Source organism: Chaetodon trifascialis, chromosome 7, assembly GCF_039877785.1.
Source record: "Chaetodon trifascialis isolate fChaTrf1 chromosome 7, fChaTrf1.hap1, whole genome shotgun sequence".
Classification (NCBI taxonomy): Eukaryota; Metazoa; Chordata; class Actinopteri; order Chaetodontiformes; family Chaetodontidae; genus Chaetodon; species Chaetodon trifascialis.
In genome coordinates, this window is record NC_092062.1 from 14,683,510 (window position 1) to 14,698,430 (window position 14,921).

Below are 14,921 nucleotides of genomic sequence, written 5' to 3' on the forward strand. Positions count from 1 at the left end.
ACACACACACACACACACTGAGTTTCGAATGCATTTTAGAGCTACTATCAATAACACTTAATTGATTGAACCAGGTCAGTGCTGCAGTTGTGTGAGGGCCTTTTCAGGCCATTATAAATCAGTTAGCATGTCTGTCTGTTGGGGAGTATCGACTCTGGACATTTGACATCTGCTCAGAGCACAGATACATCAGAATCTACTGTAACAGACACAATCACACCCATCACAGTGATATACTGTAACTGTAGCTGGACGACAGACACAGAATTAACGGGAGTCTCTGCTGGTTGTCTGGCAACAAAGAGGCTCCAGGAAATTACTTTGCCCGACTAAGAAGTAGTCCTGCATGATCGGAGATTTGGTTGTGGAAGTCAGAAATTATGGAAAATTCCGAATAAATGAAATGCTCTTTATCACTGTGGTCAACAGCACAGCAGGCAACACTCCGGAAGGCATCCTCTTCTCCTTTGTAACAGCGTGTCCTTTATTTTGCTTTCCATGTAGCATTTCTACCACTTCCTGGGTCAACCCAACAGCCTGGCAACCCTTGACCTCTCCAACACTGACTGCTCATTGGACCAGGTGAGTCGGGAGGCACGCTGATGCGATACCCCGCCTGGAGCTCGTAGCAAAAAGGAGCTAAATTATAAGATAACTGGGTGCAGAGATACTATGATAATGGAGAACAGGTTTCTAATAAACAAGCCCTTGAAAATCAGAGTGTTACAAATAAACAAAGCAACATGCAATTAGAGTTGTATCTCATTATACTGTAATGTAAAATGAAGTGCTAGCAATTAATATTTGTGTTACAGGGAGTGTAATCCAGTTTTATGCACCCGTTTGGTCTATGCTGCTGTTTGCTGCCTGCCAAGTGTTCTGAATACTGTATGTGATGTATTGATGTGGCTCTGAGAGCCAAATACAGCTTATTGATTAGCCTGAGATGTAGCCAGCTGTCAGTCTGTCACTGAAGATATTGATTAGCCCCTAAATCATATTGTGTCTCTCTAAGACACAGCCACATATAAAAACATTTACACACTTGTAAACACACAACACACTTTCTTCCTCTCTCCTTCTGTCTGTCACAAAGAATGACAGCATTGATTATTTCAGTTTGGTGATATGTTCTGTCTATTTTCAAGGTTTGCTCAGCTCTGCTGCGAGGCTCAGTCCAACACCTGTCTGTTCTTAACGTGTCAAAGAGTGTCTTCCCTCACAGGTAAGAGCCTATCTGGGTTGTGCTAACTTACCTGACAGTGAAGAAAGGAAACTAATTTTTCATGCTGTAGTGGCTTGTGTGAAAAGTGCATTTGCAAGATTTCCCAAATACCAGTGAACGTACAGAACCTGTTACAATTGAGGACAGACAGCTGCACAAAGAGGATTAGCGATGAAAAAGTCTGATATGATTAAAAAGATAATGTAACATAAGAATAAACAGAAATGCAAGGCTGTAATTATAATTGTGTTATTTAAAGAAGAGATAGAAGAGCACCATTCAACTCAGTGGAAGTAAATAACTGCAAACGCAAACTTCTATATTTTCATTTTCAACAAGAGTAACAGCTGAGAGTAAAAGCTTGCTCACAGATATTAAAATGTTCATCACACAGAAAGATTTATCTACTTTAACTAAAGATTTAATTAAAACAAATGCAGTAGCATATCTTTTTGAAGCTAAAACCAAGCTGCGACTCAACTTTATGTTCTGCACTTGTCCATCCGTCTGCACCAAGACTGAGAAGTTTGATAATCACAGTTAAATGATGTGCAGAATTATGTGTGTCTTTTTGTGAAATCAGGGCCTGAATGCAATATGGATATTGAATTGCATCCCAGTTGTAATATGACATAGGTCTGGGATCTCCTGTGCATCATCCATCATGTACTTGCTGGAAAATAGGATTCAGCCCACTGAGGCTGCTGTGATGTTCCTTCCCATCTTACTTTAACACTTTATTCATCAGTTTCTGATGACAGGGGTGTCACAGTAGTTTCCTTTGGCCAAAAATGTATGTTTGTGTGTGACACCTGCTGGTGACAAAGTGCCATTGCAGACAAAATGAACTGCATGACAAGGCTCGCCTTGTCTGCTTGGGTTTGTGAAGAAGCGTGGTTCCAATGTGTATGTGCAGATTTTGTGTGTAACAGATGGGTGATGGGTGGAGTTTTCTTCCTGTTATTATCTCTCTCTTTCCAGCATGTCTCTAGGGAGCTGAGGGCGTTGTCAAGGGAGGGGCGGGGGTGGGATGAAGGGTTATACCTGAGACTTTCAGTGAATCTTCTTTGTGAAAATCCCCTCTGAATCCTTTGTTTTGTGGTGCTCAAACTGTTTCTTAGACAGTAGATAAAAACTAAAATGGGTCACAGGCTTTTAGGACATGGCAAGAGTACTAAAAGCTTAATGTTGGCCTCTGATTTCAGGTCAATGAACAGAACTGCATCACTGAGCCGTATGTGGTGTTGGATCAAAAGAGCTTTAAAAACTGTCTGAAAAGTTGTAGTAAAATGTTATACTTCAAGTCAGTGCTGTATCCATCTGGCATTATTTTATTTCCTGCTCTCTTGTAGGAAAGGCAAAGAGGTGCCTCCGTCATTCAAGCACTTCTTCAGCAGTGCCATGTCTCTCAGCTCCATCAACGTGTCAGGAACCAAGCTGCCGCCAGAGGCCCTCAAGTGAGAGAAGGATTCATTCACATTTAATGTGTCTGAGGAGCAGCTCCTTCTGTCCCACATTCTCTCTGACTGTACATTTTGTTCCTCGTCTTCTTTTATCACCTGTAGTCCCTTTAAAACCAGTCAGATTAAACTCATCTTGTCAGCCTGTATAACAGAGAGGAGCTGCGTTAGAGGGCGGAAGCTGCAGCTTTGGCCTGCTGCACTTTATGATTCGTTTTGGTGTTTAGACACTGCAGTGGCAAAACATGAGATCTTAAATAGAGACAAATTGAACCAAATGAAGCAGAATGTAATGTAAATTCTTCTTCTTATTTGAATCTTTATTATTCTGTAATACTTGTTTTTTAACCGTATATAATAATGTTGTTTTAGAGCTCTCCTGCTTGGCCTGGCCAGTAATCTCAATCTGAAGGACGTGTCTCTAGACCTCAGCTGCTGTGAGGTAAGACGGTATGCATGCATGTCAAGGTGTGTGCAGGGGAAGCAGGAAACTGGGAACTTTTTAAAAATTCACACCAAATCATGTGAATATGTACTAACACACTTGTGAGAACTGTAGAGTTGGAGCCCCAACTCTGTAATTAAATTTAATGCTGCTGATAATGCAAGTAGATCTGTTTAGTAGGAAGCACAGCTTGAACACAGTGCTGCAAAATATAGTATAAGCTATCTTGGGTAATCAAGACTACCCTCACTGGATTTTAGGGGCAGCACTGGTGTTGTTTTCCTGATTTTATCCATTTATTCTCCCTGTTTGTAGTATTGGTAACATTTGTATAAGTGCCCTTGTCAGCTTAGGTTTGGCGAGTGAGGGTTTTAATAGTTTGGAGGTAATACTGTTCCAATGCAATCAGCTTTTTAGGATCCACTCCAAAACCATTTGACAGGCCAGTGACACAGTTAAGAGGCTGTATAATGGAATACTTGGCAGACAGCAGGTGGGGGTGGAGGGGGAGAGCTGTACAGAGGGGTGGGGGTGGGGGTTGGGTTTAGTTTCCATCTCTAATTGTTTCATCTCAACTCTCATGCACACACAGACACACACACACACACACACACACACCAGCTTCCTCGCCTTCGTCTCCTCCCCTGCTCGAACAGAAAACACAGCTTGCTGCAGATTGAATGGGATTGCTAAAGATAACACATGAATACAAATTACACAGGAAATCCAATTCCACATTCCCATAGAGATCTTCCCAAACTGAAGCTGCAGGGGGAAATGATGCGTTCCATCCTTTTTTTTGAAGTCTTAATGAACCGTTTGGTGGAGGCAGCCCAAAACTCTGAGTGGGCTGACAGCGTGCAAAATAAGGACTGTGCATATGACCCCTGTCAAGACTGTTTGTGCAAAAGTGTGTGTTTGAACAGAATATGATCATTAAGCATCTGTGTGTTTTGTTGCTGGTAATTGTTGGCGTGGCTCTGACATGCTGTTCTCTCCCCCTAATGCCTCTGTAAGCTTGGCCATTGTGTAAGTACCAATGTGCTCACTCTTAATAATTAGCATCTCATTCCGCCTCCTTTTTATTTGCACGTCTGTTTTGGAAGATATTGTAAGTTTCTGCTGATCCTATTCTTCTCGGGGTCCATTTTTCTCTCAACATCGCACATGAAATGAAAAGATTTAACTAGGAGCAACGTCCCGCCGCAATTGCTGCAATTACTATGTTAGTCTTGATACGTCTGTCCTGCATGCTTCCATTATGAGTTGTCTGTGCTTAGAAATTGAATGCATGTTTCATTAAGGATTGCAGATGTTTTCATGTAAAGCATTAGCTTTGTCGAACCTGAGTCTCATGTTGTTGAATTTGTGCAAACATTTGCAAGTCTTTGTGAATGCACTGTGACATTTATGTTTGTCATTTTTTGCAGTCATAGTGCAAGATTCTGCAAAAGCTGCCTCATTCCAGTTGTAGTGCGAAGTGTTAGAAGCTCTACTTACCTGATGAACAAGCCATGCTCTACAATGTACTGTATGTACAGTATGTGTAGCTGTGTGTTTAAAACTTGCTCTCCTGTCTTCCCAGTTGCGGTCAGGAGGTTCTCAGATCCTTGAAAGCTGCATTGCCGAGATCCCAAACATCTCCAGCTTGGATATCTCTGACAATGGTGAGGCGGCAGTGTCCATGCATGCTGTGCCATATGTTAACTCAACTTTTCGCCTTCAGCATGCATCTACCGAAATCAGTTATGATCAGCAAGCTTTACTGTCATTTCTAAGCTATTTCTGTTTTTTCCAGGCCTGGACTCAGATCTGTCCACTCTGCTGGTGTGGTTAGCCAAGAACCGATCCATCAGACACCTCTCTCTGGGCAAGAACTTCAACAACATCAAGTCCAAGTAAGAGTCGAGTACAGTACAAGAGTGCAGAGCCGCACAGCTGATGTAAACAGGATGAGACAAACAGTGGTTAGGCTTGGGTTTGGTTGTGGATTCATGTGAATAATGTATTTTTTCTGTACTTGAGTACTTCACTGTGCTCTCTCAGCGGATTATTGTGTTCATGATGTATATTTTCTTCCTGTCTTTCTTCTGCCTGATTTAGAAACCTTGCACCAGTGTTGGACAGCCTGGTCCATATGATTCAAGAAGAGGAGTCGGTGAGTTTTTAATTTCATTCTCAGTCTGGCCTTTGTGAGGGATACCAAATCACTGAATCTCCAACAGCTGCTCTGCCACTCACCTCTGACCTCTCCAGTGGAGGGTGGTGTGAGCATAATGTCCCTTCAGTGATTAATAAAGCCTCACATTCAGCTGAATTCATGTGGTTTATGAGAGCTGTACTCAAATATACTTTTCACTCATGTTGGATGTGTTGGATCAACACGCTCTCTTAAATCTAATGTGGGCGTTATTTAATTAGTTCTGAAATAGTAGAAGTGAGTTGTGGGAGAATTATTGCACTACAAAGAGAAACCACCAACATACAACACAAGATGGAAATGACTTAAACCGGATGGAAAGTATTTAAACCGATAAGGACCGTAGCTTTTTATCACCTGACGTATTACTGTGCGCTGATGATCACCATTTCTGTTGAGAACTCAAAAATTACCCAGAGTTGATAGCTTTGCTTCTAAAATCCCTCAAGCCTTTGGACTTTCCCTCCCTGTGTGTATCAGTGACTACAGGGGGATGTTTTTAAGATATTACAAGATACCAGTTAAGCTATCATTCTCAATTGCTATGAAAACCTGCTGTGAAATATAGAGATTTTTTCCATTTTCTCACTATTTTCCTGTCCTTCAATCTATCTCACTCCTTTTATCTTTCTCTCCATCATGGGAGCTGTAACAAATTTTGCCCCAGTGCCTGCCCTTTTTTTGTCTCCCACAGTGGAGGATGTGCTAGATTGATGGTCCTATTGAGCTGCTCTGTGCTCGATAGGCCTCTAGATGCTTAGTCTCTGTGTGTGTGTGTGTGTGTGTGTGTGTGTGTGTGTGTGTGTGTGTGTGTGTGTGTGTGTGTGTGTGTGTGTGTGTGTGTGTGTGTGTGTGTGTGTGTGTGTGTGTGTGTGTGTGTGTGTGTCATTGTGTGCATGAGAAGACTGTGCATGTATATGAGCTGGTTATCTGGCTTCACAGGTTAGATATAAAGGAGAGAAGGAAAGGAGGAACACATGTAATGAATGGTTCCTGAAAAGTGGATGAAAGAGGTTAAAGCTGGCAGGTCCAAGGATGATCAGTAAGGGTGGATTGTAAGGAATAAAAAGGTGAAGGTAGGTTGGGAAGGTGGCAGAGAATCAGGGTTTTTTTTGCATATATGGGACAGCTGATCCCAGATTGTTGCTTGTTGTTAAAAGGAGCTGTGATGCATGGATTTGTTTGGACCAGGGATGAAAGTGGACTTTATAACCAGAGCTGACATGCAAACACAGATAGCTGAAGGCCTGTAGAGATAACAAAGCTCTATCCCAAATACCGTTTTAGACTCCACCCCTAGATTTGGAGTGCCCTCGACTGGGTAGTGACCTGTACAATGGAGCTACATTAACAGAGTAGACTCTGTCAGAAATGCACTGACTCAAATCTCCAGTCATTTTTGTTGCTGCAGTCTATGTGAGACAATCAATAGTTTGCCAGAAGAAAAATTAAAAATTTACTCACTTCCCTAAGAATGGTGCTATAAATTCAGTCTGTAAAATAACCACATTGACACACATGCTTACTGCAACTGAAATAAAAAATAAGCACTTCTTAAGGCAAATAAAACAGGCATGCCTTTGTAGCTAATGACCTAAAACACCTGAGTACTTCACCTGGTTGTGCAAGCCATAGAAGTGTATGCCACATTGCCTGCTGCTTCATTGGAGCGATGTCAACACGAATGATATGGTTTGTTACAAATGCCAGACATTTTAGGATTTAGGATTTAGGATAAATGATACTCCTTACGAACAAAACAGCAACAATTTCGAGGACATCTATGGAGAAAAGTTGGATAATCTGTAGTAAACAAAGATATCTAAATGATATGTGATATCTAAATCTGCCATGATGCTTGTGAATGTTTGGTTGGTAAAAGGTAGAAAGAAATCATCAAAAAGAGGGGAAGATGCAGAAGAGCTGGAGAGTGTGTGAAGAGTGAGAGGAATGATGAAGAACTGTTTAATCCCAATTTCTCCTGCGTAACAATGTTAATCCTTGAGTGTTTGGATAAGAATAATCAGTAAGAGCACCGTATTCTCCTCCGCCAGGGGATTGTTAGCTGTAGTGAAGAGACAGGATGTTATATTGCTGAACACACACTGCAGGATAAATGAGTTTCATCCAATATTAAATACAGTTCATCATTTTATGGACATGCATTAAACAGATTAATTTGTCTCTGGTTTAAGGTCACTTTTATTTGCGTGTCTTGGGTTACAATTTCTCATTTCTTGGTTTTATTAAACATGGCCCGTACAAGTACCCTGAGCAATGATTTAATCATTTTAGCACTTAACGCAGACTGAGAATTGAACTTCTGGAGCTGCTGAAGCTTGTGTGTTTCATGGGATGTGTAATTACTGTCGGCACAACGTACAGATGTTGCCATCACAGGCATCCCTTCTTCTACATTCACTCCTACAACCAGATCTTGGTCAGGTGTTAGAAACAGTGCTGGAACCCAGTGATCACGATCTTGTTTCTTCTTTGTATCACTGGAGAATGACCATGGCTACCGGTCCATAAACTTGTACCTATTTAAATGTGCATGTTTAATGTCTGCCCCGTGGCCCAGACGAGCACACGCAGGCAGTAAATAATTCTCTCTGTATTTGCAGACAAGACATAAAAAATAATTTCCCTGCCTTTAGAACCATGTCGGTGTTATTCCTCCACACACTCATCACTACACTTTCTATAAACCCCCCCCACATACACACACACTTGATCACTCTCCTTCAGAGACATAGCACGCAAATCCATGAACTCTAATTTTAACAGTCTAGTGTGTAGCATTTAGCCACTGCCATGTTTCCACAGTAGCCCAGAGTGGACAAATCAAACACTGGCTCTAGAGAGCACCTTTCGCATGTTTTGTGTCCACCATAGTGAACAGTGAGGCTAGGTCTGTTTTCAGATGGTTGCAGTCTGCAACCTCACCACTAGATGCCACTAAATTCTACGTACTGGTCTTTTAATCTGTTGATTTCTTTTCCTTCTGTCTTTGACCAGTCAGGCGATGAGCTAGTAAAACCCCTGAGCTAACAGACTTTACTGGGAGTGTTTCCTGCACTGCTGTATGCTTTTGCTTAATGCTAGAGGTGTTAATGCATGCGGAGGAGGAATCATATTTGGATTTGGTCCTGTTGGAGATGCTACACAGGAAGCCTGGCTGACACATGTACCAAACATATGTAGTCCCTTCTCTATTTGCAGTGCAGTTCATGGATTGAATGTATCAGTGATGGAAAGTAGAGCCCTAAAATTAGGAAATATTTGTAGGAGGTTCCTAAGTCAGGCAGTCACAGCTGTCGCAGGCTTTTAGCCTCAGCACGTTTGTGAAGACGGTTTCCAGGAGTCTCCAGCTGTGGAAATGGCATGCATCATAGAGAAGCTTAACTCTGGTGAACAGACGGGCGCTGCTGGATGTTTGTAAACCTTCGCATCACTCTCGCATCACGAAGAAATCCACTTGATCCAGTGTTGAATTTTTCATTTGCCCTCCTTGAGTTTTGAATAATAATAACTTTGACATTTTAGAGGAGTCTTTTGCGAGTCCACTTGATCCTCTGATAAATGTTTGATTGAGGTTTGCCTTTTTGAGTCACCAGCCCCTGCAGGAACGTATGGTTTTATAAGTAAAGCTGTATTTGCAGAAGAGAAAGTTGGACACCGGGCCATTTTGAAAAAGCAAAATGTGTTGATAGTTAAAGCTGTAGGCAGTAAATGAATCTTGACAGTTTTTGAATGTGGAAAAATTATGCTTTTTGTTGTTTTCTTTGAATTTGAAAAGCATCAGAGACTTTTGTTATGGTGTCAAAGTTGCTGGGAGCTCTGACAATCATGTCCGCCTGCATGCTTGCACTTTCTCTAAGGAAGTGCCAAAGATCACAGGGTGGGCGAGGGAAACAAACAGAGTCAGCATTAAGCCACAGAAAGAGAAGACGCAGGGAAACCAAACATCCATGGACAAGTAAATAAATTCAAGGACTCTTGGAGGAGAAAACAAGCTGGCACTGCCTAAAAGAATATTAATGCTCTCAGTGACATAAATTACAATAGCTTTTGTTGAAGTTGGCAGTGATATACAGCAAGGGCCAGAAAAGCTAATTTTAAATGCGTTCTGTTGATGCCAAAGCTGAATTAAAACAGAGAAATGGAGGGCAGCTCATCAATTCTGAATACTGAATAGCCTGCAGGTGGCAGATAAACCAGTGACTCTTAGTTCCCTATTGCACTGCCAAATACACACCCGATATAACAGTCATAATAAGAATGTGTTTTACCCCTTGATGTCATAATATGAACCGTCTCTTAACACCTTTTCTCCTCCTCCCACCCCACATGTACACTTCTTTCTCCCTCAAATCGTCCCTCCCCAGCCCCTCACCTCCCTGTCTCTAGCAGACTCCAGACTGAAGAGTGATCTGACCATTGTACTGAACGCACTCGGCAGCAACTCCTCACTCACCAGGTTAGACATCAGCGGGAACGCCATGGGAGACATGGGAGCCAAGATGCTGGCCAAGGCACTTCAGATCAACTCCAAACTCAGGTGAGTACTGCATGTGTTCAGGGGTCAAAGGTTATGTCAATCGATGTTGAAATAGAAATAACAATGAGGAATTAATAAATCCCGCTACGTCACAAGTTAACCATCTACCGGCCCCTTTATAAACTTTATTTGTGTAGCACCTTTAGCACACAGAGACAGTTCAACGAGCTTTACATTTTTGGTGAAGAAGTGCATTGTAACAATATTTAAAAACACAATGAAATGCAAAATAAAACCGTTTTAAAACAGAAGTGGAACATTTTTACTTGACCTCCTATTTAGCATTTATAAGCATTACATTAACATTTAATAAGATTTTGTAACACACTAAAACGTGATTCCATACTGAAAAATGCACAGTGTTGTTTAATGTATAATTGTCCTATGAAGACATATTTTATATTGTTACAACTGCATTTTAGTGTTGTGTCCTTACTTACCGTTTAACACCAGCCCACAGAGTGTTAAATTTACTGACCATAGTGTTAAGAAATGCCTATATCTACTTAAAACACCCACAGTGTGTTTAAGCCATGTGTTCAATTATTTATGCAATGTCTATAAATGCTCAGTAAGGGAGGTTAAATAAAGTACTGACCAATAAAATAAGTATGAGTAGAGAAAAACAATAACCAGAAATAGAGTTATAGTGAAGCTACATACATATTGTTTTGTTGTTTGTGTCACATTGTGTGTATCTCTGTGCAGGACTGTGATCTGGGATAAGAACAACACCAGCCCTCAGGGTCTTCAGGATGTAGCAGCCGCTCTGGAGAAGTACGTCGCTCAGTCTGTATCTGTGTAACACTGAGTCTGAGCGTGTCTATAACTGTGTGCTCATGGCACCTCTGTTATTATACAGTGTGCATGCATGCATCGTTGTGCTGGAAACTTCTGATGGGGTGGATGTGTGGTTAGCTGTTGCAGCTCAGATGTCATTTGTGAGGAAACCTTAAGGTGTGTTTAGACAGGAAGAGAGGGAGTGAGAGGGTGAGAGGAAGGAAACCAGAGAGTGACAAACACAAGGAATACAACAACAAAGAAACAACGGCGGAAGAAAAGATGCTGAGGAAGGGAAAGGAAGAGAGAGACAAAAAGTTCGAGTTGAATGAGTGGAATAAATCAGATTTCTTCGTCTAGCGCCTCGTCTGTCTGTGGACCTGAATGTTCAATATTCTGCGCGGGTGTGAAATGACATGTGCATCTCACTAAATTTGCTTCTGGGACACATCTGTACATCCACCTCTCTCCCGTCTCTCATCTTCTCTCTCTGTTTATCATATCCTCCCAACTGCACATCTACCCATTTCCCCTCTGAGTCTCTGTGTTGCATTATTGAAATAACAATTTTCTCTCTTTTTTTTTCCTGCTGCTGTTTTCTATTCTGCGGTGCAGTGGTGCCTGTGTGTGTATGTGTTCCCTTCAGGCAATTTCCTCATGTCTCATGTGCTCTTTTTTTGTTAGAAAATGTTTCATAGAGCTTGATGTTATCGTCTTCAGCGGTTTCCCTAAGACTTTACGTACTGTTAAATATTATATTATATGCAAGTCAGTATATTCACCTGCCATGAATGTTACGGAATAGATGCTTTTCAACCATTACTGACATATTTCAAGGGCCAATCGGGACCTCTTTCAAGGCTCAAATATGATAAAGGCACATGCATATCTTGGATCAGTGAAAAACATCCCAAGTAGAGCTGAAACAAAAGGTCAATTAATTTATTAATAGCTGAAAAAAATTAGCCTTTTGATCAGTTAATTGGGAAAAAAAATCAGCACATCAATGAGTAAAAAAATGCAGCAATTCCAAGCATGTTTTATATTCTCAACACAAGCCATTGCTTGACGTTAAAAAAAAGCACATCAGCTTCTCTGGCTGTCTTTTTTCTTATTCTGTTTCAACTCCCATCGAAACAGAATTTTCGCTGTAGTCAAAAAATGAGTGATGAGGAATCCTGTTTAAAGGGCGGTGATGGAGGCAGGAGATCGTAGGAAGTTGAAGAGATGAGGGAAGAGAGAGCAGATGGGTTCACACAGAAGTCATATCTTCATTAGTACTGGCACCATGCTGCCTGCTGCGTTGCTTCACTGTGTGTGTGCGTGTGTGTGTGTGTGTTAACAGTTAAGCCAGGCATACCTGTAAAGACTAATTCGTTAACCTTTGAGGTTGATAACCGTCAGAATCTGACTAACACCTGTTCCTTTGCCTCCAAACAGACTCATTTTCATCTCTCTGTGGTCTCTGCTTTCCCCTCTACTCTATCACCCCCTCCCCTCCATCATTATGTGAATATTAATGCTGAGTGCTGACCTCTATTTCAAGATCAGTAACCTCTATAACGGTGCCAGTTCATTGCTCTGTAATAGACCAGTGTCAGACCACACACACACGCAGAGCAATCAAGGGTTGATTTAGTCACATTTCCTAAATATTGCCAGTTTTTCCAGTTGGGTTACAGTGTTACTGATTGATTCACACTCAGATATAAACATACCGTCTATGAATTATTATGCTGTGACATATGATTACTTTATATGTCATGGTTCAGTAAACATAATGGCAAGTTATCCTTGAAATGAATGACATGCAGATTGAGTTTTAACATTAGGAATTAATGTATCAAGAAATACCACAAGTGGAAGCATTTCCCTATTTTTCTTATTGTACGGCACAAACTCCGAACTGTCCGTCTTATTTTATTATACTGCAGTATATGTGTGTTCAAACGCAGCAGTTTCCTTCCTGTTTATTGAAATAATTGTGTTTGCCTTATCTGTACACACTCTCTGTCTGGAATAATGTCCTCTGGCTGTGTGTCCATTAGGAACTTCACCATTCGTTTCATGCCCATCCCCATCATCGATGCCTCCCAGGCTCTGAAGGCCAGCCCTGAGAAGACAGAGGATGCTTTGTTAAAGGTATGCAAAGTATTCTCATTGGTTCATCCAGCCTCTGGCGCCTCTAATAATACTGTAACAGGATTTTTATAGTATGGCAACCACGTTATATGCAACAGCTTTAGGGAAATCATTTATTTACATCACCATCACTTTGGTTCATTATCATAACAGTGGTTTTTGTGTTTATCCCCCCAGATTGAGAATTATCTGTACAGGAACCATGAAACCAGAAAATACCTACAGGAACAGGCCTATCGGCTACAGCAAGGGATCGTCACCACAACCACACAACAGGTGTGTAACAAACTGGTGCGATTACACACAAAATGATTATTATTGAGTTCAAATACCCTATAATCAATGCAGTGCACTGTTTAGGTTAATCAGTATCCCTCCACAGCATCTCACATAAAATAGCCATTAAATATTTACATTAGGTACTGAACTAATATCATGTTTAACCTCCAAACACAAACATACTTATCTTATGTTCGTCTTACAGATGATTGACAGGATCTGTGTGAAGGTGCAGGACCACCTGAACTCTCTGAGGAACTCGGAGACAGACGCCATCTTGGAGGATGTCAGAGCAGCAGAGAGCCTTATCAAAGATGCCAGGAACTCAAAAACAGTGAGAACGGACACGTGAAACATGGGCCTTTCTGGTGCACGGAAATTAAGTTTCTAGTAGTTTCCTGCATCCTTTTTTTGATTCCTAAATCCATCCTATGTCCTCCTCTCTGTGTCTCCACCAGCTGCTCCCTAAACTCTACCATTTAGGATCCGCTGCCAGAGAGGAGGTGAACAGCTCGTCAGTGGGACCCATCCAGGAGAAACTGGAGTCTATGGCTGGGGAGGTGACGACTGTCATGGACCAGCAGCTGCAGGTAACTTTCACTCCAGAGATGACAGAATGAGTTAGATGAGACAGTATATCATATACACAACATGTCTTCACATCAGGTACAGTATTTGTGGTTTACAGGGTCTGTTTGTGATAAATTGTGGGAAAATTAGAAAATAGGCGCCACCTACAGGCGATAAAAGTTAACCAACAGAAAATCTAAGGAAAAGATTTCAAGGAACTTCTTGGTTAATAATAATAATGCTACATGTAATAATATTACTAATAATAATAATAATCTCTTATACAGCACATGGCTGCAAAATCAAATCATCAAATTATTTATAGGAAAACAGCGACTGCCAATTTCAGAAATGTGGGATAAAATAAATAAAAGCAGAAATATCACAGCAATGAGCAGCTGACATGAAAGATGTAACCAAACCAAAGAGTCAATATTATATATATGAAAAGTTAAGTTCGATCACGACGTAAACCCATCCGCTCTTTATCTTCACTCCTTCCAGGCTCTGTTGGAGTCGATGGTGGATGCAGCAGAGTCTCTGTGCCCTCACGTGATGAAGAGGAGTAATCTTCGTCCTGAGCTTATGAAAGCCAGCTCAACCAAGATGATTGTACCCAAAAGCTTTGTCACCAAAACCCTCCTGGAGCAGTCTGGGGTGGATATTATCAACAAAATCAGGTGTGTGTCTGTGTGTGGGTTGAATAGTATCACTGTGGGTTTACTGTGGATTTCAAAGACAAACCACTGAGATCCTCCTGCGGTTGTGTTTGGGCCTGTTGTTCTGCTAATGACCATCACTCTCTTCTTCTCCCTCCCTGTCAGTGAGGTGAAGCTGAGTCTAGCGTCCTTCCTGTCTGATCGCATTGTTGATGAGATTCTCGAGGCTCTCTCCACTTCCCAACTCACTCTGGTAAGATCAGAGTCAACAGAAGTCTCAGCTGGCTCATTGAGTCATTCACTGTGGCTCTTAATTAAAACCGTCTAAATGGTTTCAGCTACATCAGCTTTAACATTACCTCAAGTTTCCTCTGTGCACTCGTATCTTCTTCTCTCCACACCTCTGCTCCCTGTTTCCTCCCCTCTCTCGCCCTCCCAGGCAGATCATCTGGTGCGGCGAGGTCGTCCTTTGGTGCAGCAGGAGTCGGTGGATCTGGACGTCCCAGAGGAGAAGGTTCCTAAACGAGCATCAACCGAGATACTGGAGGCTGAGCGTCTGGAGGACCTAGAGACGTGCATGGTAGGTGACAGCATACTTGC

At 41.7% G+C, this 14,921-nt stretch overlaps 1 protein-coding gene across 1 annotated transcript in view; it reads left to right on the top strand.

Moving 5' to 3' along the window:
* Positions 1-14,921, top strand: part of LOC139333800 (F-actin-uncapping protein LRRC16A-like) — a 66,668-nt gene that overhangs the window by 41,179 nt on the left and 10,568 nt on the right. Inside the window, exons 14-29 of the mRNA XM_070966452.1 lie at positions 505-582; positions 1,149-1,225; positions 2,578-2,682; positions 3,058-3,127; positions 4,716-4,797; positions 4,929-5,028; positions 5,234-5,288; positions 9,719-9,891; positions 10,600-10,668; positions 12,720-12,813; positions 12,991-13,089; positions 13,298-13,426; positions 13,551-13,682; positions 14,167-14,342; positions 14,487-14,574; positions 14,761-14,901. Of these exons, the coding sequence (XP_070822553.1) occupies positions 505-582; positions 1,149-1,225; positions 2,578-2,682; positions 3,058-3,127; positions 4,716-4,797; positions 4,929-5,028; positions 5,234-5,288; positions 9,719-9,891; positions 10,600-10,668; positions 12,720-12,813; positions 12,991-13,089; positions 13,298-13,426; positions 13,551-13,682; positions 14,167-14,342; positions 14,487-14,574; positions 14,761-14,901 (1,668 nt within the window). The remainder of the gene's footprint in view (positions 1-504; positions 583-1,148; positions 1,226-2,577; positions 2,683-3,057; positions 3,128-4,715; positions 4,798-4,928; positions 5,029-5,233; positions 5,289-9,718; positions 9,892-10,599; positions 10,669-12,719; positions 12,814-12,990; positions 13,090-13,297; positions 13,427-13,550; positions 13,683-14,166; positions 14,343-14,486; positions 14,575-14,760; positions 14,902-14,921) is intronic.